The 26321-nt window shown below is 34.9% G+C and overlaps 1 protein-coding gene across 1 annotated transcript in view; it reads left to right on the top strand.

Annotated features, from left to right (window-relative positions):
- Nucleotides 1-26321, top strand: part of LOC107143660 (cysteine-rich secretory protein 2-like) — a 100216-nt gene that overhangs the window by 22385 nt on the left and 51510 nt on the right. The window contains exons 6-7 of the mRNA XM_048805462.1: nucleotides 20677-20713; nucleotides 24244-24293. Of these exons, the coding sequence (XP_048661419.1) occupies nucleotides 20677-20713; nucleotides 24244-24293 (87 nt within the window). The remainder of the gene's footprint in view (nucleotides 1-20676; nucleotides 20714-24243; nucleotides 24294-26321) is intronic.

Below are 26321 nucleotides of genomic sequence, written 5' to 3'. Positions count from 1 at the left end.
GATAAATAAACAAACAAACAAAAAACCTGGGAATTAATCTAACCAAGGAGATAAAAGGGTTCTATGATGAAAATTATAGAACACTGAAGAAAGAAATTGAAGAAGACCTTAGAAAATGAAAAGACAAGCCATGTTCTTGGATATGCAGAATCAATATTATCCAAATGGCCATACTACCAAAAGCAATCTACAGAATTAAAGCAATCCCAATCAAAGTACCAATGACATTATTCACAAAATTAGAAAAAAATTTAAATTAATTTGCAAGAATAAGAGACTGAGATTAACCAAAATAATACCAAGCAAGAAAAGCAAAGCAGGATGCATCACAATAGCTGATCTGAATGTATACTGCAAAGCTATAGTAACAAAAACAGCATGGCATTGGCAAAAATTTGACATGAAGACCAATGGAACAGAATAGAAGACAGAGATAAAAACACATACCTGCAGTCATCTGATAGTTGACCAAGATGCTAAAATATATTTTATTGAAAAAACAGGATTTTTAAACAAATGGTAATAGAAAAACTGGATACCTACATGCAGACAAATGAAATGAGATTCATATTTCTCACCCCGCACAAAACTCAAATCAAATGCATCAAAGACTTACAAATTACACCAGAAATTTTCGAGCAATTTGAAGAAAACACGGGGCCAACACTCCATTGTTTAGGTGCGGGCACTGACTTTCTTAACAATACTCCCAAAGCACAAGAAATAAAAGCAAGCATCAGTATGTGGGATGTCATCAAACTACAAAGCTTCTGTACAGCAAAAGAAATAAGACCATAAAGAGAGAACCTACAGAATGGGAGAAAATCTTGGCTAGCTATCCCTCCAATAGAGGATTAATGACCAGAATATAAAAAGAACTCAAAAAACATAATATATATATATATATATATATATATATATATATATATATATATATATATATATNTCCCAACCAATAAATGGACAAAAGAACTAAACAGAGATTTCTTCAAAGAAAAAACACAAATTGCCAAAAGTATATGAAAAATGTTCAAATTCTCTAGCAATGGGAGATATGCAAATCAAAACTACACTAAGATTTCATCTCACTCTAGTCAGAATGGCAGTGGTTAAGAATATAAACAACAATAAATGCTGGCAAAGTTGTGGGGGGAAAGGAACACTTCTACATTGTTGGTGGGAATGAAGACTAGTAGAACTACTCTGTAAACAGTATGGAGATTCCTCAAAACTAGGAATAAACCACTACATGATTTAGCTATTGCTCTCCTTCACATTTTCCCAAAAGATCGAAAATCAGCATACTACAGCAATACAGCACCTGAATGTTTGTAGCAGTACAATTCAAAATAGCTAAATTCATAATGTACTTGATTCCATGAGTAAACCTGGTGCCTGCCAAATGTTGAATGGATTAAAACATTGTGACACACACACACATACACACACACACACAGGAGTATTACTCAGTGGTAAAAAAAAAAAAAAAAGAATGAAATTTTGGCATTTATCAGCAAATGAATTAAAAAAATGGAGAGTATCATGCTAAGTGAAATAAGCCAAACTCAAAAACTGAAAAGCTTGAATGTTTTCTCTCTTATGTGAAAGCTAGAGTAAAATAAAGGAAAGGAGGAGGGAAGAATAGGATAACATGAAGAATCAATCAAATACAAATTAATAGGAGTGAAAGAAAGTCTAGTAGAACAAAGGAAAAGAAGGGGAAAGGGGAGGAAAGATGAGAGGGAAATGAGGGAGGAGAAAAAGGGAGGATAATGAATTGAAATCAATTCCCATGCTTGTATGAGTTTGTGGTGATGAACCCAACTACAATCAGTAACAATAAAGCTCTAATTTAAAAAAATAAAGTTGTCTCATATATTTTCATTTCTAATAAAAATTTTCAATCCTAAGGAAATTATGCCTCTTTTCAGCACAATTTCTATCTTATACATGTAATGATGTAGAGAAGATAGAATAGGTAAGGAGTCTCATAATTTTATGCCTGGAAAAAAATGTTAGTATTGCTTTCAGTATTTTCACTGATATTCTCTTTGCTATGTTGCTATGGGAATCTCCTGCAGAAGCCACCAAGAATTCTTTTATGGTAGTCTGAGAAAGATACAGCAAAATAATGAAACAAAATCATCACACCACTAGAACATGTACACTGAAGTCTAACACCAAGCTAAGTCCTTAACAAAAATATTTAGCGAATCAAGGAAAAAAGTTAGACTCTGGTGCCTTGAATAAATAAGATTTAATTGACCCATTATTTCATATTCTCCCTTTGTTTGGCACTTCAGAGAGTTTTACGTATCAGTATGATTAAGATTTTACAAGAGGCAGGGTAATGCTGGGTTGGGGAAGCGGGGATGGCATTATTATTTGATTTATTTTCTCGTTAAGAACAAGTGTAAGTGTCAAAGGGAATTTGGAGAAAAGAACTCACAAACCTCTGGACCATTCTTATTTGTGTACTTCACTTACCCAACTCACACCATGCCTTTACTTTATCTTCCCTAGCATTTTCTATCTGTACCTGCCAACACATTCCAAACGCAGATTGGCAGGACTCTGGACCAATGGGCAGGCCGCATTGCCTTCCCCGGGCCCACAGCTGCCACATGGGAGACTCCGGACCCAGGAAGGGGCGGGCCGAGGGGAGGCGTTAGGCAGCCCCACCAACAAGCCTCCCAGCCGCCCACCTAAGACCATCCTTCAGCACCCACAGCCGGGTGTCCACTAGCCCTTCCTACTGCCAAGATGTCCCTTTCTAAGAAACTGACTTTGGACAAACTGGATGTCAAAGGCAAGCGCGTCATCATGAGAGTGGACTTCAACGTTCCCATGAAGAAGAACCAGATTACCAACAACCAGAGAATCAAGGCCGCCATCCCCAGCATCAAGTTCTGCCTGGACAATGGAGCCCAGTCGGTGGTGCTGATGAGCCACCTGGGCCGGCTGGATGGCGTCCCCATGCCNAAAACTACCAGATATCAAGACCCAGGAAATGGGCAGGTAGTATGTTATCCACTTCTTCTTACATCAGTGAAAGCACTTGTTCACTTTAGCTGTGTCATGCCTTTGCCTACCCTCTTCAAGATCTCCTTTGGACCTTTGAACTTCACTGCTGTGCCTCATAGGGAGGATATATTCTTAAGTTGCCCATTAAAGTGAGTCAGTAAAGCTGAATCTCTCATTTGTCATGTTTTTTTTTTTTTAGATAAATTATTGGAAAAGAATAGTTTGAAAACTCGTTAAAGATTGAGTGTCCAAATAAACTGAGAAAAATAATTAAATGTAAGAACTCATTACTATCATCAGAGTGCTTTCATAGAAAATGTCTTAATAAGAAAAATATAAATGAAAAAATATATTAAATCAAGAAGTTGAAAGTAAAGGAAATAAATTATATACAAAGAAGTTATTTTTGTGTGCTTGTGGATGTACACATATCTATGTTATATAGGGAGCTAGGAATCAAACTTGGTTTGTTAATAAAGATTTGATTGTTTTAATTGTAATGCAATAAATTCTAAAATTTTAAAAATAATTTTCATACTTTTATGCATGAAAGATAGAGGTATAAAATCCTTACTATAAAATAGAAAAAAAATATTAGAAACAAAAATACCTATTAGACAATATTTTCCTTAGTTTTGTAAACAAAGGGCTGCTAGAGGGTGATGCTATTAACAAAGATAAAAGTACAGAGAAACTCTTCCCCATTATAATGTGCTATGTCCCTATAACCGAAGATAAATTTATTGTAGTCAATAACATGAATAATTGAGCTTCAAATATAAATTTTAATACACCTGAAATGTCAAATTTTAATGAGACTATTGATAATATTATGTTAATCCCAAGGAAGAGGTAGAGTTTAAGGTATAAGCTTTAAAAGTAAAAAGACAACGTTTGAAAGCTTTAAACAAGTTAAAAGCACATTGCTTTTTCACATAAAAGTTAATAGTCAAATGTTGGCCCGTCTCCATGGGATCATATATGTTATGGTTTGGATATGAGATATCCACCCAAAGATCCTGTATGAATGCAGGGATTCAGAGGTGATGTGATTAGATAATGGTAGCAGTAACCTTATAGGTTCATCCTCATTTGAAAGGTTCAGTTTGCTGGGTGGTACTTCTGGGCCAGGGGAGCTACTCAAAGAAATTGGGTCATCGAGATGTACCCTGAGGAATTACAACATGTCCCCCAGATCCTCCTTCTCTTTTTGCTTCCTGTCTGCCATGTTGTGAGCAGTTTTCCACCACGTTGCTCTTCCACTATGATTTGCTTCACCTCAGTTCCAGAAGAATGGAGTTGTGCAGCCATAGGTTTAATTTCTGAAACTATGAGCTCAAAAATAAACTTTTGCTCCTCTAGATTGTTCTGACATGGTGTTTTGGTCACAATAAGGCAAAGCTGTCATGTAGCCCCTGTAACAAATCTTCTACTTTGAATAATTAGGTTTAGTCCTTATCTGTAGAATCTGTCTGGGATTTTGTTACAGGACTAAAAGTCTGAAGGGGAAAACAAATGTGAATCAATCAGTTTTTTTTATTACTGCATATTAATTATGCAGAATAAAAATTTCATCAGTACATTCATAAAAGTATATAACATTTTCATCATTTCCACATCCCATTATACCCCCTAACCCATACAGTATGAGTTTGGCTTTGGGTTTGTCCTAAAATACCTTTATTATGTTGATATAGATTCTTTTATCTAGACCTTTAGGACTTTTACCATGAAGGCTTTTTCTTGAAGGCTTTTTTATGTCATTTTTATCCTTTATTCTATTTGTATTTTTTTTCATATGTTGAACCATCCTGGTATTCCTAGAATGATACCAACTTGAAAACAGGGTGTAGTCTTTTTTCATGTGTTGCTGAATTTAGTGTGCTGGTAATTTACTAAGGATTTTAGTGACTACGTTCATTAATGACATTGGTCTACAGTTTTCTTTGAGGGGTACATTATCCAGTTTTAATATCATGTTGATACTGGTTTAATAGAATTTTGAAGCATTCCCTTCCTTTTTGTTTTATGGAAAAGTTTGAGGACCTTAGGTGTGAGCTCTTCTTTAAAGGTGTGGTAAAGTCCTGCACAAATCCATCTGCTCCTGGGCTTTTCTTGTGTCCTAGACTGTGGGTCGTTATGTTATCAGCATCAAAGGATCCACTGCATGTATTCAGAGTGCTGAATTCAATCCCCAGCACCACTTTAAGAAGAGAGAATAATCACCAGTAAAAAGTTAGATGCAAACCAGATCTCAACATACAATAAAAAAAAATTGTTAAACACAATCTCTGCAACTCTAATCAAAGTAAAGAAAGGGAAGGAATGACATGGAATACTCTAAAAAGGGACGTTAATGAAAGTAAACTTAATGCTAACATTTAAGAGAAAAAGAAATGAGAAGAGAAAGAAAAAGGAGAAAGGAAGGAAATAAATTAGAAATAAGAAAAAAAAAAAACAGAAAAGTACATAAGAGAATTTTTGAAAAAAACAACACCATCCACCATCTGAATCTCTGGGAAGTGTTAGAAACCTATCCTCCCATGTCACTCACTACACAGTTTTCTATCTGCTCAGACTGCATATTCACCCAATAGCACTCTCTGCCTTCCTGGAGGAAGGAACTCTCTTCCAGCCCACAAGGAGTACCCCTAACCCAATTCAGGCATCATGTCCTCAGTGCTGATTATTATTATTTTTACTTATTATTTTTCTTTTTATTCTAAAATCCAATATTTCTGAGTACCACCCAGTCACTGACTCTTGAGTTGCATTCCAATGCTTTCCTATGGTCCCCCACCCCATCATGCAGCCTCACATCTTTTCATTAGGTTCAATATCCTGGAGCAGTTGGTAATTGATGAGTACCAAAAATCTGCCATGTTTTGGCATTGTTTTATTTTGAATACATCATTCCAATATTCCAAAAATTATTTTCACTTACTATATTGGCAATGAGTCGTGACATAAGGCCTATTTTTCAAGGGGGGCTTAATAATATATTCTCTATAGCTAGATAATTTGTACCCAAGTAAAAGTAAGTAGAATATATTAATAACAGAAAGTAGAAGAAGAATAAACACTGAAAAAAAATTAACAGTTTCTGATAGACTATCCTCTGGCCATTCGAGTATTCATGTACACTTCTCATCTCACATAAGAAAACATAACTATTCCAAGAAGGACAGTACAATCTCTTGTACAGTGACTGCATCCTTTGAAATTTGGATCTCTCTGGATGATGCACAATCCATTCAGTGCAGCACAGAGAATTCAATAGTCTGGCAAAGTGAAAAGCAGAGTCATCATTTTCATGCTCCTACTCTCCATACTCCATACAAACCAAATGAATATACAGTGGTAAAAAAGAAATAGATAACTTCAATAAAAATACTCAATTAAACCCTCTCCTCGGTCTATACCCAAAGAACTTAAAAACAGCATACTACAGGGACACAGCCACATCAATGTTTATAGCAGCACAATTCACAATAGCTAAACTATGGAACCAAACTAGACGTCCTTCAGTAGATGAATGGATAAAATATGTGGCATATATACACAATGGAATATTACTCAGCAATAAGAGAATAAATCCTGGCATTTGCATGTAAATGGATGGCATGGCGTTAGAGAAGATAATGCTAAGTGAAGTTAGTCAATCCCCCCCCCAAAAAAAAATGCTTAATGTTTTTGTCTGATTCATAGTTTGGTAGGGAAGGAGAACATGGAAGGAATAGATGAACTCTAGATAGGGCAGAGGGGTGGGAAGGGAAGGGAAGGGGCATGAGGTTAGAAATGATGGTGGAAAGCGATAGACATCATTATCCAAAGTACTTTATGAAGACACAAATTGGTGTCAATATACTTTGTATACAACCAGAGATATGAAAATATATATATATATAATATATATATTTAATATATATTTAATATATAAATTAATATAAATATTCATATATAATATATATAAAAAATATAAAAATCAATAAAAAATAAAATAAATGAAAAAACATTAACATTTCTATTCAAAAAAATTAAAAACACACTTCTCTTTTCATTTTTATTTCGATTTAAGAATGTTGAGAGCTCAATTGTTCTAACAATGAAAATAACAACTATGGATAACTTTACTAGTTAAAGTAATTTAGAATATAATTCTTCTTTTTTATTTTATTTTTTAAATACATGACAGTGGAATGCATTACAATTCTTATTACATATATAGAGCACAATTTTTCATATCTCAGTATATAAAGTATATTCACACCAATTCATGTCTTCATACATATACTTTGGACAATGATTTCTATCACATTCCACCATCATATAATTCTTCTTAACAAATATAATTAAATGATATAAAAAAATACTCAACTAAAATGCCATTGGTTCTTTACAACTTTAACAAATCATGGTGGACCAGAATTTCAAGAATCACTTGACCTGAGAATGGAAGAATTTCCATGGCTAGACTGATTCGAATCTCCTGAAATTTCTTATTCATTTTTCTTTCCTGGATCCTACTATGAGCAGGTGAGAAGTTTTTATTGCATTCTAACTTTCAAAACAATTTCTGAAGCAGGTATTGGAGACCTGAGCTATATCTGTCTCTGCATAGATTTCCTAGACTCCTCCTTGCTAACTTTCAGGAAACCAAGGACATCTTTACTTATCACAATTATAAGCTTTTGAAGCCCACGCTAGAGGCTTCTTAACTTTCTCAATAATCCAACTTTCTGAGAGCTGGACATGCATGGTGGTGCACATCTATAATCATAACAACTCGGCTGAGGCAGGAGGGTCGAAATTTCAGAGCCAATCTCAGCAGCTTAGCAAGGACCTAAGCAACTTACATACCTTGTCTTAAAATAAAAAGGGCTGGGAATGTGGTTCATGTTTAAGCACCCCTGGCTTTAATCCCTGGAATCAAGAAAAAAAAAAGAAAAATCCAGGGTTCTGGTATCTCTAATCCCCTACAAAACACTCAAAAAATATCTTTTAATTATACTTCTGAACCCTCCCAACTCTTGCTTCTACTTAATTGATTTTTTTTGTTTGTTTGTTTGCTGGGACCACCTTGTATTTCACAGACAGCAAGCTGTGGCTATCTAATAAGTGAGCAAGAGAGCCTGTGATCTCGCCTGCCACTTCCTCATGACTTTGGTTGAAAAGTGCAAGTGGCAGGTCTCTTAGAAATGGCACAAGTAATGTTATTTCTCCTATTTATTATTGTATTAGGGGAAACTAGCTTTCTTAATTATGAAAGAACTAATTTCCCTAGTTTGTTAGGCGATTTTGGTTGCCTTTCTTAGAAAGCTCTATTGCATATATTTTTTGTTTCAACTGCTTCATTTTTCCTAGCTCTGTTCATTTTGGGTTGTAGTAATTTATGAAAAACCAACAAGTAAGAACCAAAATACACGGATATTTGACCACTTTATAAACACTTCCCTTGAAACTTTATTCTCTTTGGGAATGTTGTGCTTACTTAGACATCACAGGCAAAGGATTTATTAAGTGTTCCAGCAGAAAAAGGAGCAATCGTTACCATCCAGTCTTCCATGTCTCCTTACTTACCTTCTCTCACCTGATTCTTAAGAAAATGTAACTTTTGTGAGCTTTATTAAGACAGCAACCACAAAATGATTAATTTCTACATTACACAATCTAAAAACTAGTTGTTCTAAAGTAAGGAAAATTTTCCCAAAGAGAACTCTTATCAAACTCTGGAGACATGTTTGCTTGTCATGTCTGGAGGGATGTTATTGTGGTAACTAAGGAAGCTATCAAAAACCCTAAAAACCACAAGACAGCCTTCCACAACAAAGAAGTAGTCAGCCTTACATGTCAATAGTGATTGTTAGAGTCTGTAAACAAGTCAAGATGGCGCTTGGCATTTTGCAGAGGGAGTGGTTTGTGAAGTAACGCCAGCGAGCCATTAAGTGTGGAGATTCCTTATTGGTTGACTGCTGTATCTAGTTTATGTTAATTAAGATAAGCTGTGTGGAATGTATATATACCCCTCCTGTCCTACAATAAATGGCTCCCATTCCTGCTGTATCAGTGTACACAAGTTTCTCGTCACCCCCCAGTTATTTTGCCCAGCCAGCCGGACTGCGGCAGTGATAATGGCTGAGAAATCTTGATCTTGACTGAACTATGGTAATAAAAAGACTTAAAAATATAATTTCTAAAACAACATAAAAATTTTGCTTATTACAGCATTGCTATGGGTAAGTAGACATTGCTTGAGCTAATTCAAAGACCCAGTGAGTAAAACATGGCTCTTTTATCATCACTAGAAGAAAGAAGATCAGTTTGAATGTTGACATATTCCAGGCCACTGACTAGGGATTAAAAGATTCAGAGAGGCATTCTTTATTTAAGGAAGAGCATGGGAAATCATCCATGTCAGCTGTGCTTACATGCCCTCCACCTGAACTCAGTAATATGAGCACATGTAGCTAATAGGCCATGTGTTCTCTGACTGGGTGCTCATGGGCCAAGTTAAAGCTGTTAGTAAAAGGAAGGAAAATAAAGTTGCATTAATTTAAAAATGTAGCCAAGAGAGGAAGCTGTGAAAACTTTACAATACACTGGAAGATCCATGGAGAGCATGCTTTTGTAGATGATTTACCCTAAAAGAAAGAAAACCTTATAGAGAACAAGAAAGAAATTAAAATGAAGTAAGATGACAACAATATGACATGAGAGATAAACTGATAAACGTATAAAAAAATCACAGATCACAGATTCAAATGTTAGTACAAAATATTTAATGTTGTTGAAAGGAATAATCCAGCCTCCATGTCTCTTTACTTACCATCTCTCACCTGATCCTTAAGTAAATGTAATGTTAATTAATGTTGTTCAAAGGTGCTGAGAGAGAACTTGTTGACTAGGGATACTGTATTTGTCAGGATTCTCTATAGGAACAGAATCAATAGGAAGTATGTTTATAAAAGGGAATTTATTAGATTGGCTTACGTGACCAGAAGCTGGAAAGTCCCCAAAGGCTGTCTTCAGGCTGGAGAGGTAGAGGAACCCGTAGTTGCACAGTCCAAGAAGCTGAAGCCTCGGAACAAGAGGGATCAATAGTGCTACCACAGTCCAAGACCAAAGGCTTCTGGAAACTCCCTGGAGAATCACTGGCAGAGTCAACTTTGGAGGAGTGAAGAATCCAGAGTCTGATATACTCAGGTGATCACAAAAGCAATCCAGAAACTGTTCAAGCTGGGCACAGTGCCCCACACCTGTAATCCCAGCAGCTTGGGAGGCTGAGGCAGAAGGATAATGAATTCAAAGCCAGCCTCAGCAAAAGTGAGGCTCTAAGCAACTTGGTGAGACCCTGTCTTAAATAAAATTCAAAATAGGGCTGAGTACCCCTGAGTTCAATCCCCAGTAAGCCCCCGATGCCCGCAAAAAAACCTGTTCAAGGAGAATTTAGCTGCATCTGATGCTGCTTCCTTGTTCTTCCAACTTTGATTCCATTCAAGCCACCATCCTATTGGATGGTGCTGCCCATGCTTAGGGAGTGTCTCCACTTCAGTTTGCTATCCCACATGCCAATCATTACTAACACACCCTAACTGACACACCAAGAAGCCCCTTTATCTTCAGCATCTCTTAATCCAATCAAGTTGACAATTCAAATTAACTATTACAAATACAATATTGGGCAAAATAATGAAAAGCAGATCTCAAAAGAAGCATTTGTACATACATACATATGAATATTGATACTGTCATCTGTCATCCACATGCATATATTATATACTTATATATAATATTTTCTACAGTTGCAACCATTTCACAGTAAAAATTATAATTATGTACATTAAAATAGCTTTCTACTTCTTAAATTAAATTTCTGAAAATTAACAACTATTTCCTTTGTTGTGCAGAAGTTTTTTAGTTTGATGATGTCCCACCTATTGATTTTTAGTTTTATTTCTTGCAATTTAGGAGTCTTTTAAGGAAGTTGGTTCCTGTGTCAATATGTTAGAATGTTGGACCTTGATTTTCTTCTACTAATTACAGAGTTTCTGATCTAATTCCTAGGTCTTTAATTCACTTTGAGTTGAGTTTTGTGCAGAGTGAGAGATAGGGGCCCAGCTTAATTATTCTGCATGCAGATATCTAATTTTCCCAGCACCATTTGTTAAAAAGACTATCCTTTCTTCAACATATATTTTTAGCACTTTTGTCTAGTACCAGATAGCTGTATTTATGTGGTTTTGTCTCTACATATTCCATTCTATTCCACTGGTCTTCCCGTCTGTTTTGGTGCCAGTACCATGCTGTTTTTACTATAGCTCTGTTTTATAATTTGGGGTCTGGAATTCTGATACTTCCTGCTTTACTCTCTGAGCTCATTATTGTTTTGGCTGTTTGGAGTCTCTTATTTTTCCAAATAAGTTTTAGTACTTCTTTTTCTAGTTCTGGGGAAAATGTCATTGGCATTTTGATAGGGATTACATTGAGTCTGTGTATTGGTTTTGATAGTATGGCCATTTTGACAATATCAATTCTACCTATCCAAGAACATGGGAGGACTTTCCATCTAAGTTCATCTTCAATTTCTTTCTACAATGTTCTATAGTTTTCCTTATAGAGGTCTTTCCATTAAATTAATTCCCAGACTTTTTTTTAGATTATTGTAAATGGGATAGTTTATCTAATTTCTTTTGTCAGCAGTTTCATTATTGGAGTATAGGAAAACAATTGATTCATGTGTATTGATCTTATGTGCTTATATTTTGCTGAATTCATTTATGAGCTCTGGAAGTCTTCTGGAGATTTTTTTATAACTTCTACATATAACATTATGTCATCAGCAAACATGGATAATTTGATCTCTTCTTTTCCTATTTGTATTCCATTTAATTTCCTTCTGTTGCCTGATCACCCTGGCTAAAATTTCAAGGACTATGTTGAATAGGAGTGGTAAGTGTGGGAATTCTTGTCTTATTCCTGTTTTTAAAGGAAATGTTTTCAGTTTTTCTCCATTCAGTATGATGTTGACCTTAGGTGTGTAATATACAGTCTTTACAATGTTGAGTTAAGTTCCTTCTCTCCTAACTACTCAAGTGTTTTAAACATAAATGGGTAGTCTACTTTGACAAATGCTTTTTTGGCATCTATTAATAAAATAATGTGATTCTTGTCCTTAACTCTACTTATGTGATAAATCACATTTATTGATTTATGTATGTTGAACCAAACTTGCATCCCTGAGATGAAACCCCTTGATCATAAAGCACTGGATTTTTAATATGCTTTTTATTCAGTTTTATAATATTTTATTAAGAATTTTTGCATCTATGTTCATCAGGGTATTTGGCCTGATGTGTTTTTTTTTCCTTTGATGTGTCTTTGATTTTGGTATCAGGGTTATGCTACCTTCATAGAATGAATTTGGGAGTGTTCCCTCCTCCTTGGTTTCATGGAATAATTTGAGGAGGATTGGTATTAATTCTTCTTTAAAGGTCTGGTAGAACTGGTCTGAGAATCCCTCCCTGGGGTTTTCTTTGTTTGAAGACTTTTGATAACTTCATCAATTTCCTTTATTGATATGGGCCCATTTAAGTTTCCTGCATCCTCATGGTTTAATTTAGGTGGTTCATATATCTGTAGGAATTTCTCAATATCATCTAAATGTTAAGAGTGTGAAGAGAGAGCCTACAGGAGAAGATATTTTCCTCCTGCTCCTCAGGACATTAATATCCAGAATATATAAAGAAGTAAAAATCTTAACAAAAAAAGAAAATGACCCAACAAATAAATGGTCAAAAGAACTAAACAAACACTTCTCAAAAGAAGAAATATGAATGACCAAAAAATATATTTTAAAAAAATGTTCAACATCTCTAGCAATAAGAAAAATGAAAATTAAAACCACATTGAGATGTCATCAGACTCCAGTCAGAACAGCAATTATCAAGAGTATAAAATGTATTGGCAAGGATGTGGGGAAACAGTTACACTCATAACTTGTTTGTGAGATTGCAAATTAGTGCAACTACACTGGAAGGCAGTATGGAGTTTTCTCAAAAATATAGAAATGGAACCACCATATATCCTGAATGTCCCAATTCTCAGTTTGGATCCAAAAGATCTAATCAGAATACTATAAGGACACAATATGTATAGCAGCACAATACACAATAGCCAAACAATGGAACTGATCTAGATACTCTTCAACAGATGAATGGAAAAAAATGTGGTATATATACACAACTGAGTATTACTCAGCCTGAAAAAAAAAATGAATGTCATTTTCTGATAAATAGATGTAACTGGAGATCATATAATGATAAGAGAAATAAGTACAACTCAGAAAGTCAATTGCTGAATGTTTTCTCTGACATGCAAAAGGTTAGTCTCAAGTTAGCAGGGAAATGACAGAGAAAGAGAAAAGAAATGATAGGGTGTTATTAAATTAAAAGAAAGATGGGGGAATAGAAGAAGGAGTTTGAGGGGGAGGAAAGAGGGACAAGATAAGGAAAGAACAGTGCAATGAATCTGACCTAATTTTCCAATGTACATATATGAATATGCTACAGTTAATCTCACCATTGTGTATATCCACAAGATACTGATTTTTTAAAATTGAAATAAATAGATCAATAGTAGAGCAGAGGAAAGGGAGGAGATAGAGCAACAAGAAAGAACACAAGGGTGGGTATTGGAGGTTTAATTGGAATAAATTATAACCCATGTATTTATAATTATGTCAAAAACTATCATTTTATGTATAACTATTATAAACCAATTTTTTTAGAATTAAAATTAAGGTATTACCACAAGATGGCAGAATGGCCTTGAATTTTTTTTATTCAGGTTTACATTGTAGGGTTTGTTTTGTCCACACTTGCAATTTATATTATTTAATTCATGTGCTTAAAGTTGGCTATTCATTTATTTTCTGTGTATTTTACAAAGTATCTTTATAGAAAGAGCCTCCTTCAAGCAGAATTTGCTTAATAAGGCTGTAAGAAAGTCAATTGAAAAATAAAATTAATTGCAACTCTTCATGGCTTTATGCTCCAACTAACATTTTTCTATTACTTTAAAGTAATTTCCATTCTGAATAAGTTTGGAGGAGACTCCTAGAAACAAAATTTGCAATCCCTAAATCAATACACATTCATGTTAAAATTAGAAAGATAACAATATTAACTAAAGAGTAAAATAAAATATTTGGAAAGTGTCTAATTGGCAGGCATATAAACTGATATAAAACAAGAATATGTTTTAGTTGGCATCTCTTTGTCTTAGAGCCCGATAGGACCACTTGGGGTTTCCTCCCTTCTCTGTGACCTGAATAGGCAGTACTTAGGACAATTATGTCTTTATTTTCTTAGTTTTTTCTATCTCAGATATTGTTTCATAGATTTTTCCCATCTTGTCAATGGTTGCAGATGAAGGATTCAGTCTAGTCTCCCAATCTCTGCTCTTCCATCCAAGACACCAGTAAGGACTAAATATCACTTTATTTTAATTTTATTTTTGTACTTGGCATTGAATCCAGGAGCACTTAACCATGGAGCCACATTCCCAGCCCTTTTTATATTTTATTTTGAGGCAGGATCTCATAATCCTCTTGCCTCAGCCTCTGGAGCTACTGAGATTACAAGCATGTGCCACTCATTCAACTTTTTAAAATTTCTTACATTAACATTATTTTTATTATCCAGCTGAGTTTAATGTGTTATTTTTATAACATTTTTATTAAATCATCATAAATCTGCATAATAGCTGAATTAATTATGCCATATTTATACATACACATAGCATAATTTGACTCATCTCATTCACTTATCCCTCCCCTTTCCTCTCTTCTTCCTTTCCCCTGAACTATTTGCTCCACTCTACTGATCTATTACTAGTAGTAGTAGAAGAAATAGTAGTAGTACTATTATTATTATTTAAATTAGTACATTATAGTTATGTACAAAAATGAGATCCAAGGAAGAATAACAATTCAGGCAGAGTCCAGAATCTATCAAATCCCTGGAGGGGAAATGAACATTCACTGAGAAATGTGTGCATTTGAAGCAGTGTGATAAGAATTTTGTCATCAGGGAATATTGTCATTTGCTTGAGACACACAAGGTACTAATAGCAGAAAATAATATTTCTGGAGAAAGCTGGTAGGAGGAACATCTATGAGATAGATAAGGCAATCAAATGTAGAGGAGCAATGATGAGTTGAAGGCTGGCTGTTCATTAACCCTGAGAACCATCCATATCGACATAATTCTCTCTTTTCAAAAGTTTACCTAGACCCAACCCAAGACAACAAAATGTTAAAAATTAGAAGACAGCACGTGGTCATCCTATCTAAAAAGTTCTCCAGCAGGCAGGAGGGAAATCTCTTTTCTCCTAATAAAAGAAATTTGCCAACGATATTATCACTTAAGTAAACAATATGACTGACATCACACAAAGTGATCTTTACAAGAAGATGTATAATTTTAATTTGTTTGCCGAACCCAGGAAGGTCATAAAAATTATTTCTGGCTTAAATTTACAATAACATGAACATGGGTCACTTCTATTTTTAATAAGTTGGAATAAATGTTAAAATACCAAGCTTGAAATTTGTAACCTGATGAAATCTAGATTTTTCCACTCAGAATGTAAGTATTTCAGAGATAATTTTTAGCCTTTAAAATGTAGAAATTTACAACTAGATTTAATCTACAACCTTCATTTTAAAGGTGAATGAGAAGTCATATTAAAAAAAGGTTAAGAAGTAGTTCCACTGACATAAGCATTGACTTGTGGCAAGGAATGACATTCTTAAGCATAATGATTAGAAGGCCAAAGTCTAGGAAGAACTCGAAAAAGCTGTGTGTGTGTGTGTGTGTGTGTGTGTATGAAAATTTGTAACTACTTCGGTCGAATTTTCATATTTTCATCTTTCTAGGATAGAGATATATTGTATGGTACAGGAATGCTGCCCATTGTTATGGTCTGAATTTGAAATGTCCTGCAGAAGCTTCTGTGCGAAGAATTGGTCCTAAAAGCACGTTTCGGGGTTGGAGCCTTTAGAAGGTGTTGGATCTGAAGCCTGTGACTTCATCAGTGGGTTAATTTATTAATGAATCCATAAATCAGTGCACTGCTGAAAGGTGGCAGAAACTTTAGGAGCTGGGACCTATTTAGAGGAAGTAAGTCACTGCAGGCATGCTTTTGAAGGTTCCATTTGACAATATCCACTCTCTCTTTCTCTCTTTGCTTTCTGGCCACCATGAGCTACATAGCTTTCCTGTGTCATGTACTTTTATCATGAGACAATGCCATAGGCCTAAAAGTAACAGGGCCAAGAGACCACAGAAAAAAAACTTATAAAATCATGAGACAAAATAAGTCTTTCCTCCTTTAAGTTGATTTTCTCAAGTGTTTTGTGACAACAACAAATATAGACAATGGGTACCAGGAGTGGATTGATTGATGTGACTATACATTACCATGTGGTTCAAAAGTCTTCGATATTGATTTTGGGGAGAAATTTGGAAACTTTTGGAGAAACAGGCTAGTAAAAGCTCAGAATATTATAAGATTTAAGGTGTTTCTGGGGAGAGTTCAGAAGACTAGAATGTTGATAGTAATGCAGAGAGTAAAGACTGTGCTGTGGGATGTTTTCAAGATGGCAGAATGTGGTGAGCCGTTCTAATTAGACCGTGGCCGCCATTAGAAGATGGCGCCGGCTTCCACTGTGGCCTGTGATAAACAACTCCTAATATGGAGAATTGGCACGCAATCCCTTACCACCCTATGAGAAAGGTCCACGTGGCAGCTTAAGATTGGTATGCTGGAGGCTTTATTAGGCTGTGCTTGGGCGCTCGGCGACGGGTCACTAGAAGATGAAACATGAATCAAGGCCTGAATAAACTGCTGAAGGAAGAATCCTGTGTCGTGTTTTCCCTTGCTGGCGAGGGGTCGCGGCAGCAGAATAGAGAAGGTCACTTTCCTGACTGCTCCATGGCATGAAAACAAGAAAGCTGATAAGGAACTTCTCAGCAAAGTGGGTGAGCAAAAGAAAGGGGGAGGGATTTTACTGGAATTTAATACTGGTCTTTCAAAGCAGATCTGGGACATAAGAGGATGGATATAATTAAATAAGGAAGAAATCCCCAGGGCCACAGCTGCTGCCATGGCTGGAGGGAACAGTAAGAGTGGTCCCTCTGTAGGCAAAGTGGAGAAATAAGGGAATTAAAGGAACTCACATTTTTAGGAGGCCTGAGGCATAACTGAGTACAGAGAGTTTAGAGATCAAAGACACTGCCCAACTAAACTGAAAGGCATGTTGCACAATATCCTTATGCAGGAAAAAAGCCCCACCTCTCTAGGCTGCATGCACAGGACAGAGGAAGGAACCATTTCACAGCCACAGGCCAGGGGCGGGCAGATGGAGGAGCTGATTCCTGGCAAACCTGAGGAGTCTGGCCTGAAATATGAGCCTGGCAAACCACACTGAATAATATAGAGTGTTCTAAAGTGAACAGGAGAAAATCAAATGTGGAGAGAGGTTGAAACAAGAGACTAGTGGTCATGGAAACCCACCTGGTTCTCCCCAGTCCCCTCCAATCCAGGTGCTTGCCAGATCTGCTGGGAGAGATGCACCTGGCTGAGAATCTGAAAGAGTGAGGGTGGTAGAGATTGAGTTTGGAGACTGAACCTGAGGCCAGGAAACATGGGGCCTGCAAGTGACACAGTGAACTAAGAATTGGCTCCTGCACCACATAAGTGCAACCCAGGGGAGATCCCTGGGGTGCAGTCTTCTAGTATAGACCAGCAATTGCTGGCCTGGGAAGTACACTGATTTAAAATCTTTAGGCAAGTTGACATTCAGTGAAGAACCTAAAGGCTACGTAAGCCTAAACCTGTCTTTAGGTGTTCTGCCTGTGTGATTATTTTTCTCTCCAGAGATCCCACCTTGAGGGTAGAATAAGAATCACTTCAGAAGACCCCATCAAACATTGCTGAGAAGGGAAGCTGAGAATCTTTTGAAATCCAATGGAAACAATTATTTAACTTTTCATTGGTATCTTTCCCCCGCTTTTGTATTTTCTCTGTTTAATTGTGACCTTAATGGTTCATGTACATTTATAAATATTCATATTAACAAGGCCCTATGCAATTTGGGGAGACCCTGCCTCTAAATAAAATATAAAATAGAGTTGCAGATGAGGTCTATTAGTTAAGTGACCCTGGATTCAATCCAAGTACAAAAAATGAGTAGATAGATGAATCTATAACACAATTAATAAATGGGCAAAGGAACTGAAGATACACATCACAGAAGAAAAATACAAATGGTCAAAAATATTTTCAACATCTCTAAAAAATTAGAGAAATGCTAATTGAGATTACACTGATTTTATCTCACTCTAGTCAGAAAGGCAAATGAATGGATAAGGAAAATGTGGTACATATATACAATGGAATATTACTCAGCCATAAAGAAGAATGAAATTATGGTATTTGCCAGTAAATGGATGAAACTGGAGACTATCATGCTAAGTTCAATGAGCCAATCCCAAATACAAAAGGATGATTGTTCTCTCTGTTATGTGAATGCTTACAAATAATAAAGGTGGGGAGAATAAATTTCACTGGATAAGACAAAGGGGAATAAATGGAGGTGTGTGATGGAAATAAAAAAGACAGTAGAATGAATCAGATATAACTGTCTTATGTCCATATATTAATATACAACCAGTATAACTCTACATTCTGTACGACCACAAGAATGAGAAGTTATACTCCATGTATGTATAATATGACAAAATGCATTCTACTGACATGTATATCTAAAAGAACAAATAATTTTTTAAAATTATGTGCTGCAGAAGTTTCAATAGAAATGAACAATCTATTGTAAATTTAAAAAATCCAAACTACAGCAAATATGAATATAGAGATGCAATTTCTAGAGGCTGAGAAGGTGATAGCTATGGATGAATAACAGGTACCAAAGCATGGTAATGTAAAAGTAATAAATTCATTATTATATAATTTGTAAATAACTAAAAAGAGCTTGAAGGTACCAAATGCAATGTAAAGTTAAAGAGATGAAAATGTAAATTATCCTGATTTCATAAGAATACATTTTATATATGTATAGTCTACCTCATAAATATTCGCAATTATTACATTTTAATCAAATATTTGAAAAAATGCTTGAGATGGAAATGTTAACTACCATATTTGTTTTCTCATTACATAGTATATACATGTAGCAAATTATCCTATTATACCCCACAAATTTTTTATAATTTCTGTAATAATTATTTAAAAAGCCATGCTATTTGAAGAACTAACCCCTTTTTTCAGGTACGGCTAGACTTTCCTTGAAACCACATTCTTCTTTAACTATTTGACCCCCCTGTCCTAACTCACTTCATCACAGATTTTTTGCTGAGTTGCATCTCATCCACAAATCACAGACTATCTGATCAGTGTCTCAGTTTCTGATTAAAAAAAAAAAAACTTAAGGTGTGTGTGTGTGTGTGTGTGTGTGTGTATGAAAGAGAGAGACAGTGAGAGACAAAGACAATAAGAGACAGAAATGGAAACTGATCATTCACTGAAGAAAATTAAACATCAATAACTTGCAATTCAGATATTCTATATATGCACTTACACATATAATTCCCTAATTTGGAGTAACACCAATTAAATGGCATGTCTATGGAATAGGCAGTTTGAGTTATACATTTCTTAATACAAATTAATAAAGGTGAATATAATATAAACATGAAAATGAATAGAGATCATTGAATTGTGGAAAACATGGTTCAATCTATATACTAACATGTGCATCTAGAAATTCCTACCAGGGCTATGTATGTGCAACCAATTCATATTCCTCCATTTATTTAAAAAAAAAAACAATAGTTAATATCATTGCCCATTAGAGGTACAGGGAATCTCTTATCATTAGTCCATCCCATTTCACTTGTGTGATACGGCAACAAGCTTGTAACAATCAAAGCCATCTGTAGATTAAAAGACTTTAATGACCATAATTTAGCATGTAGCTCAGTATTATTTTGAACCTCAAACTACCAGCAAAATTAGTTAATATAGGCATACAAAAACATAGCCATAAGCTCTGTTGCCATTATGTTCCAAAAGACACTAAAACCTATACTTTCTATTTACCAAGGTGAAATATAAAATCATTTCCAAAATAATTACATATAACAGATTACAAATGAATGTTTTAGATATCTGTATAAAAATTTTGTGTCCCTAAAGTTCACAAAAATCATAATCTTTGATATATTGTAATAGAAGCAATTCTAAAAACTCTTATTCTATGATGAGAATAATTTGGTTAAGAATTTTCTAAGTATTGCTTGGCAAAAATTAGATATATTTTAATAACATCTCAGTTTCAAAGAACAAAGTATGTTAATAAAAATTTTATAGAAATTTGTAGAAGGTAGCCATGTCATCAAAGCACAAAAAAATTATTAAGACATATAGTTATGAAATTTGAGATTGTTTATATGATAAATGTTCTAGACATCATTGGTCAAGATTTATGTACATAATCCAACTATGCCAAAACAGAAAAAATGGGTAATCTATACTGGTCTTAGCTCTCTCTCTTCACCTTCCCTCTTACAGATGAAACAGATAAGTCATCCTTACAGGAGAATCAATGGTAAGTAGTGATTTATTTCAAAATGAACATTTTATAACTTGTTGGTGGCCAAATAATGCACTTTATTTTTTTTATGATTTCAAATTCTATGGATAACTTTCACTGAGGTAATTATTTTGATAAATTTTTTTAAACTAAAAATGAAAATATAAGTAGCACCTACTCAAAAGCTAATTTATGCAATGAAATATTTAGATAAGTTTTCTTATTCTTAAATTAGTAACAATTAATTTTTATCTCTATGACTTGTGTAAATAATTATATTAAAATTATCTTTAATAGAAACATGGAAAACTATGGTTGTTCCTGTATCAGAAATTTTCACTGATACGGACACATGATTATGCATTAATACAGACATGATTAGAATAAAAATAAGAAGTCATACTTGCTTTATAGTTTGATGTTGGTGAAAAAAACTATAGCAATGACCTTGAAACGAAAAATATTTTTAATGATTATCAACATAAAATACAACTTACTTTGTGAAATACACTCAATTCAAAATGGACCCAAAAACTTAGATGTTTTCTGTTTTACTCAGCTTTTTCACTGCTGTGACTAAAGACCCAACCAGAACAATTGTAAAGGAGGAAAAGTACATTTTGGGCCTCACTGTTTTAGAGGTCTCAGTCCATAGACAGCCAGCTCCATTCCTCAGGGCTCAAGGTGAGGCTGAACATCATGGTGGAAGAGTGATGGAGGCAAGCAGCTCACATGATGAGCAGAAAGAGCAAGACTCTGCTCACCAGATATAAAATATATACCTTAAAAATGCATTCTTCATCTCCTCCATCCACACCCTACTTGCCTTCTGTTACCACTCAGTTAAATCCATCAGGGGAATAATTCACTGATAGGATTAAGACTCTCACAGCCCAATCATTTCTCCTCTAAACCTTCTTGCGTTTTAACTCACATGAGCTCTGCACATCCAAACCATAATATTCTTCCGCTAAAAGCTCATGACCATCTCACAATGCAAAATACATTTAGTACATTTCCAAGAATCCCTATATTCTCAACAGTTTCAAGATTGCCCAAAAGTTCAAGTCCAAAATCTCCTCTGAGACTCAGGACAAGCTTGCATTGTGAGCTCCTGTAAAAAATAAAAGCAATTTATAAGTATCCAATATATAAAGGTACAAAGTAAACTTTTTCATTTACAAAAGTAGGGGCATAGAATCAAGGGATGGGACCAAAGCAAGACTGAAATCCAGCTGAGTAAACAAGTCCTATAGGTCCACTTGCAGCATCTGGAGCACAAAGCATCATGATGTACTCACCAATTTGAAATATAGGTTAAAAATATCATGATCAAGTAGTTATATCAAGACTATAAATATGATTCCAAAGTAGAATATCCAATGGCAAAATTAAACACGTTAATAAGGAAATCATGACAAAAATATGTTACTAATTAGAATCCCTACATATATATTTTCAAAAAGAACAAAAATGTATAGAGGAAAATATGATTAATTTGTTAGCAATAATGTACAGGCAATTCTTAGCAAATATGCTGGATATTTATGTGTGTACAACCCAAGTGTTGGGAGGAAATGGAGGTGTAACTATAATATCACTGAGACTACTATTCACATATCTTTATTTTCTTCAGTTCTTCACAAATAATGGTTATTATATTTCCCTGATGACATCTTGCTAATATGTGGCACCAGGGCAAGGGCAGAATCTTCCAATGAATGGGGAACAGCGGTTGTCTTGAGGTGTGAGCAGGAGCTAAAATGAGTTCTTCTTGTAAGCAAAAATAACCTAAAGGGGAGCAAGCCTTAACAGATCAGCAAGCTGTCTTTATTAAGCAGCAGTGGAATAGCCCATTTTCAGGGGAGAAAATGACAACTGGTTACTAGAGAGGTCTGTTTCTTGTAGGTTTTAATGAGAGTTAATCATAGCAGAATGTTTAGTATGATTTAGTCATTAGAGACTTGGGCAATCAGGAAACTAGCTGTGCAGGTTCAAAGTCTAAATCAGAAAAATAATTTTTCAGGAAAAATACTTTTACCTATAGTAGGTAGGTAAAAGTTCAAAACCTATTGTTATTGGGATGAATTTCCAGAGCCCATTGTTTTCCTTCTTACTCCCTAAGGCTTGTTATTTTGTCAGTAAATATAGTGATATTATGTCTATTGAGAAAATAATTGCCTTTTTTTCAAGTGAGCATATCCCACATGCTTATAATATGAAGAATGAGAATTGCTCATGTGAAGAATGAGCAATATGTGCAGCTTAACTCAAGCACACACCTCTCTGCTTCAGAAAATCTGCTCTTCTTTAGCTCTGTAATTCATAGTAAACCACAAACACTTCAAGTTAGAAATTTTTTAAATCCCTTCTGGCTGAAGGAGCAAGTATCAGGGTAAGAAAGGTTAATGCTAATACTTGTAGTATATGATGATTTTATATTTTCAAATTACATATTTCTTCAAACCTCCCAAGAGTAGTACCGGCGAGTCTAGACATTTATTCTTATTTGACAGGAAGATTTTCTGCTCTATGTAGATGGGTAGAGGTGAGTTGTGTACATCATCATCAACAACAATGAAAATTCCCCAACTTATTGTTATTTAAAATGTTCTAGCTATCCCATATGATGCTGCCAGCACTAAAGTTTAGGTCTGATCCATAAGGGATCAAGTACCTGTGACATCTGAAAATGCCTGCTTGCAACATTAAATTATATCTCTGCTTTCTACAAAATAAGTTAATTTTTCCATGCTTTCCCTTTTTGTCTTCAGCATTTTCATGTTATTGTATTAACACTTCCTCTGATCCTCCTCAAAACTGTAAGAAACAAAGTCAACTTTTTTCATAGTGTTATTAGTCAAATCTTAATGACATAGAATTTATAGTTTCAAAACATTGTGGAAGCACCTACTCCACGAGCAAGACATAATTAGTGAGATGTGAATTTTCAAGTTAAAAGAAAACTTAGATTCTTTCCTGCAAAATATACTAACTAGCAATGAAGCTATCAGTAGGTCACTTAATACCTCTGTCCCTCTGCTTATTCTGATATAACAATATCAAAATGCCTAAACTGTTAGTGACATTATGTTGTGTGAAATGTAACTGAATTAGGTTCAGCAGTCAGAGATACTTTCAAGAGTTAATAATTAATCTATTTTTATTGAAGGTTTTCTGCTTTGTTGATTACTATAATTACAATAATGTGGATTCTTTGTAAAAATTGCAGAAGACAGTGGCTTCCTAGGTCAGTGTGTCATTGATTGGGGGTGGGGGAGTGGGATAGGTGTCCTTAGCACTAATAGGTGTACTTGAGCGGCTTAAGTTCAGTACTTCCCTTGTTCTTTTTGGCCCTACTGGAGATGAGCTTCAGCAGCACAATCCACTATGATTCTGCTGCTGCATGTGGCAAATCCCCCTTGTTCCTCCACTAATCAGTCTGGAATAGTGCAGCTCATTACTCCCCACTCCCATTTTACCCTGAACTTCATGTACTGAACACTTTAATGCAGATTTTTATTCCCTGTGTTCTGTTCTCCCAGTTGTTCCTGACAGCTGTGCTGCGACCATCCTTGTCTACACTGAGAATGAGGTAGGGGTAAGGCTGTTCACATTTTCAGAACAATTCAGGCCAGCAGGAGAGATTGCCAGCTCCTTGATCCATCTCCAAAAGTGAATAGGGATAGAGGATCTGGCACAAGACAAAGTGCTCACTGGTAGCTCATGGTAGTTGACACACCCTACGGCTGTGCTGACCAGCGGGGAATCCCAAGACAGGTGAAAGTCTGAGTAATGAATGTCACCAGAAGGGCATATATTTAAGACATACGGCAACTTTCAAAATCAGTGCAAAAAAAATGGAGACCGAATATCTCACAATAAGTTTAATATTGATGGCAATTTCACCTATATTTTTTTTCCTTTTTAAAAATCACTAACAAAAGTTGATTATTGCAATTGATTATGAACTATATTTCTGTTGGACAGTACAGGCCTATGTATTTCAAGCAATAAAAGATATACTATCTCCAAAACTATTCTAATTTGTTTTAATGAATCCCTTTCAATATAATCCCCACAGATAATTGACAATATATTTATATAATCTCAAATTAGCATCACTTCTACATATATATTGCTTTATCTAATTTTCTTATGTATTGTGTGAAAAAATTACACACCTGCACATAATTTTTAAAAATTACAAAAGGTGTCAAGTGAATTTTTTTCTATAATCTTAAAAATAAGTACATGCAGGAATTAAATATTCTTATCATTTCTAATGTGCTACTTTCATCAACTAATCCAAGAAACCAGGTCAATCATTCTCTTTAAAGACTGGGTGTGTGGCTGTGTATTTCCCCTAGTAGGTATGCATCCCTAGTCCAGAAAGCCTCTGATTGTTAGAGAGGCTTTGATGCTTTGAGCTGGGCCTATTGCTCAGGGTATAGCACATGTTTAGTATGCTCTTGTGAAGGACTGGACTCAAACCCCACAACTGAAATGGAAGAGAGGAAGAAATAAAGGAAAAAGGAAGGAAAAGGAAAAATGGAAGGAAGGAAGGAAGGAAGGAAGGAAGGAAGGAAAGAAAGAAAGAAAGAAAGAAAGAAAGAAAGAAAGAAAGAAAGAAAGAAAGAAAGAAAGAAAGAAAGAAAGAAAAAAGAAAGAAAGAAAGAAAGAAAGAAAGAAAGAAAGAAAGAAAGAAAGAAAGAAAGAAAGAAAGAAAGAAAGAAAGAAAGAAAGAAAGAAAGAAAGAAAGAAAGAAAGAAAGAAAGAAAGAAAGAAAGAAAGAAAGAAAGAAAGAAAGAAAGAAAGGAGGGAAGGAAATTTGGGCACCTCTGCCTGATCTCAAAACTTTGTTTGTCTTTGGGTAGAGGAGAGTCGCTAGTCTTCCTTAGGCAAATTATTTATTACCTAAGACTGCATTCAAATATTTTTCTGACTCTTCAATTTCTTTCTGAAAAATACCAATTTTATGGCCGTTTCAAATCACCTATCACCTCTTTGGTCTATCTCCTCTTCTACATTTTAAACTTTTTTTTTTTAAGTAAATGCCTGAGAAATATAGTATCATCTTTAGGAAAGATGATTGAAGACCTTGAGTCTAAAGAATTGACCACTCCTTCTTCTATATCTCATAGAATTCCTCCTATCAGATCTGTGGTATTGTAATTATAAATTTCTTTCATATTGCCTATCCAATATAAAGTTTTTAAGAATAGCTACTTCATTTTATTCTTAATAAATACTTCTAGTAATGTAATAAAAACTTCATTTGTGCTCATTAAAAATATATATTTCATTTCTTCTGCAGAATTTTCATGTACAAGGCACTATGTTGTAATAGGCAGAAAATAATTAGTAATTTCTCAGGAACTAACTTTTTTATGTTTTAAATGTAACCACTTTTAATTAGGTTGCAGGGACCAGTAAGAAATATCTAGGGATATTGCATAAATGCTTTTCTAAAATGCAGATTAATCATTCCTACTGTTTAACATGTGTATCCCTTCTACCTTAGGAGGCAGTAGCTTTACTGGATCTGTTGGCACAAGGCAATCACTAATGGTCCCTTGTTCTTAGGAACATCAAAGATGGGTGAGGAGATGGACATATCCTA

Source organism: Marmota marmota, unplaced genomic scaffold, assembly GCF_001458135.2.
Source record: "Marmota marmota marmota unplaced genomic scaffold, marMar, whole genome shotgun sequence".
Taxonomy (NCBI): domain Eukaryota; kingdom Metazoa; phylum Chordata; class Mammalia; order Rodentia; family Sciuridae; genus Marmota; species Marmota marmota.
The sequence above is the reverse complement of the archived record's forward strand: the minus strand, read 5'-3'. Positions and strand labels throughout refer to the sequence as shown.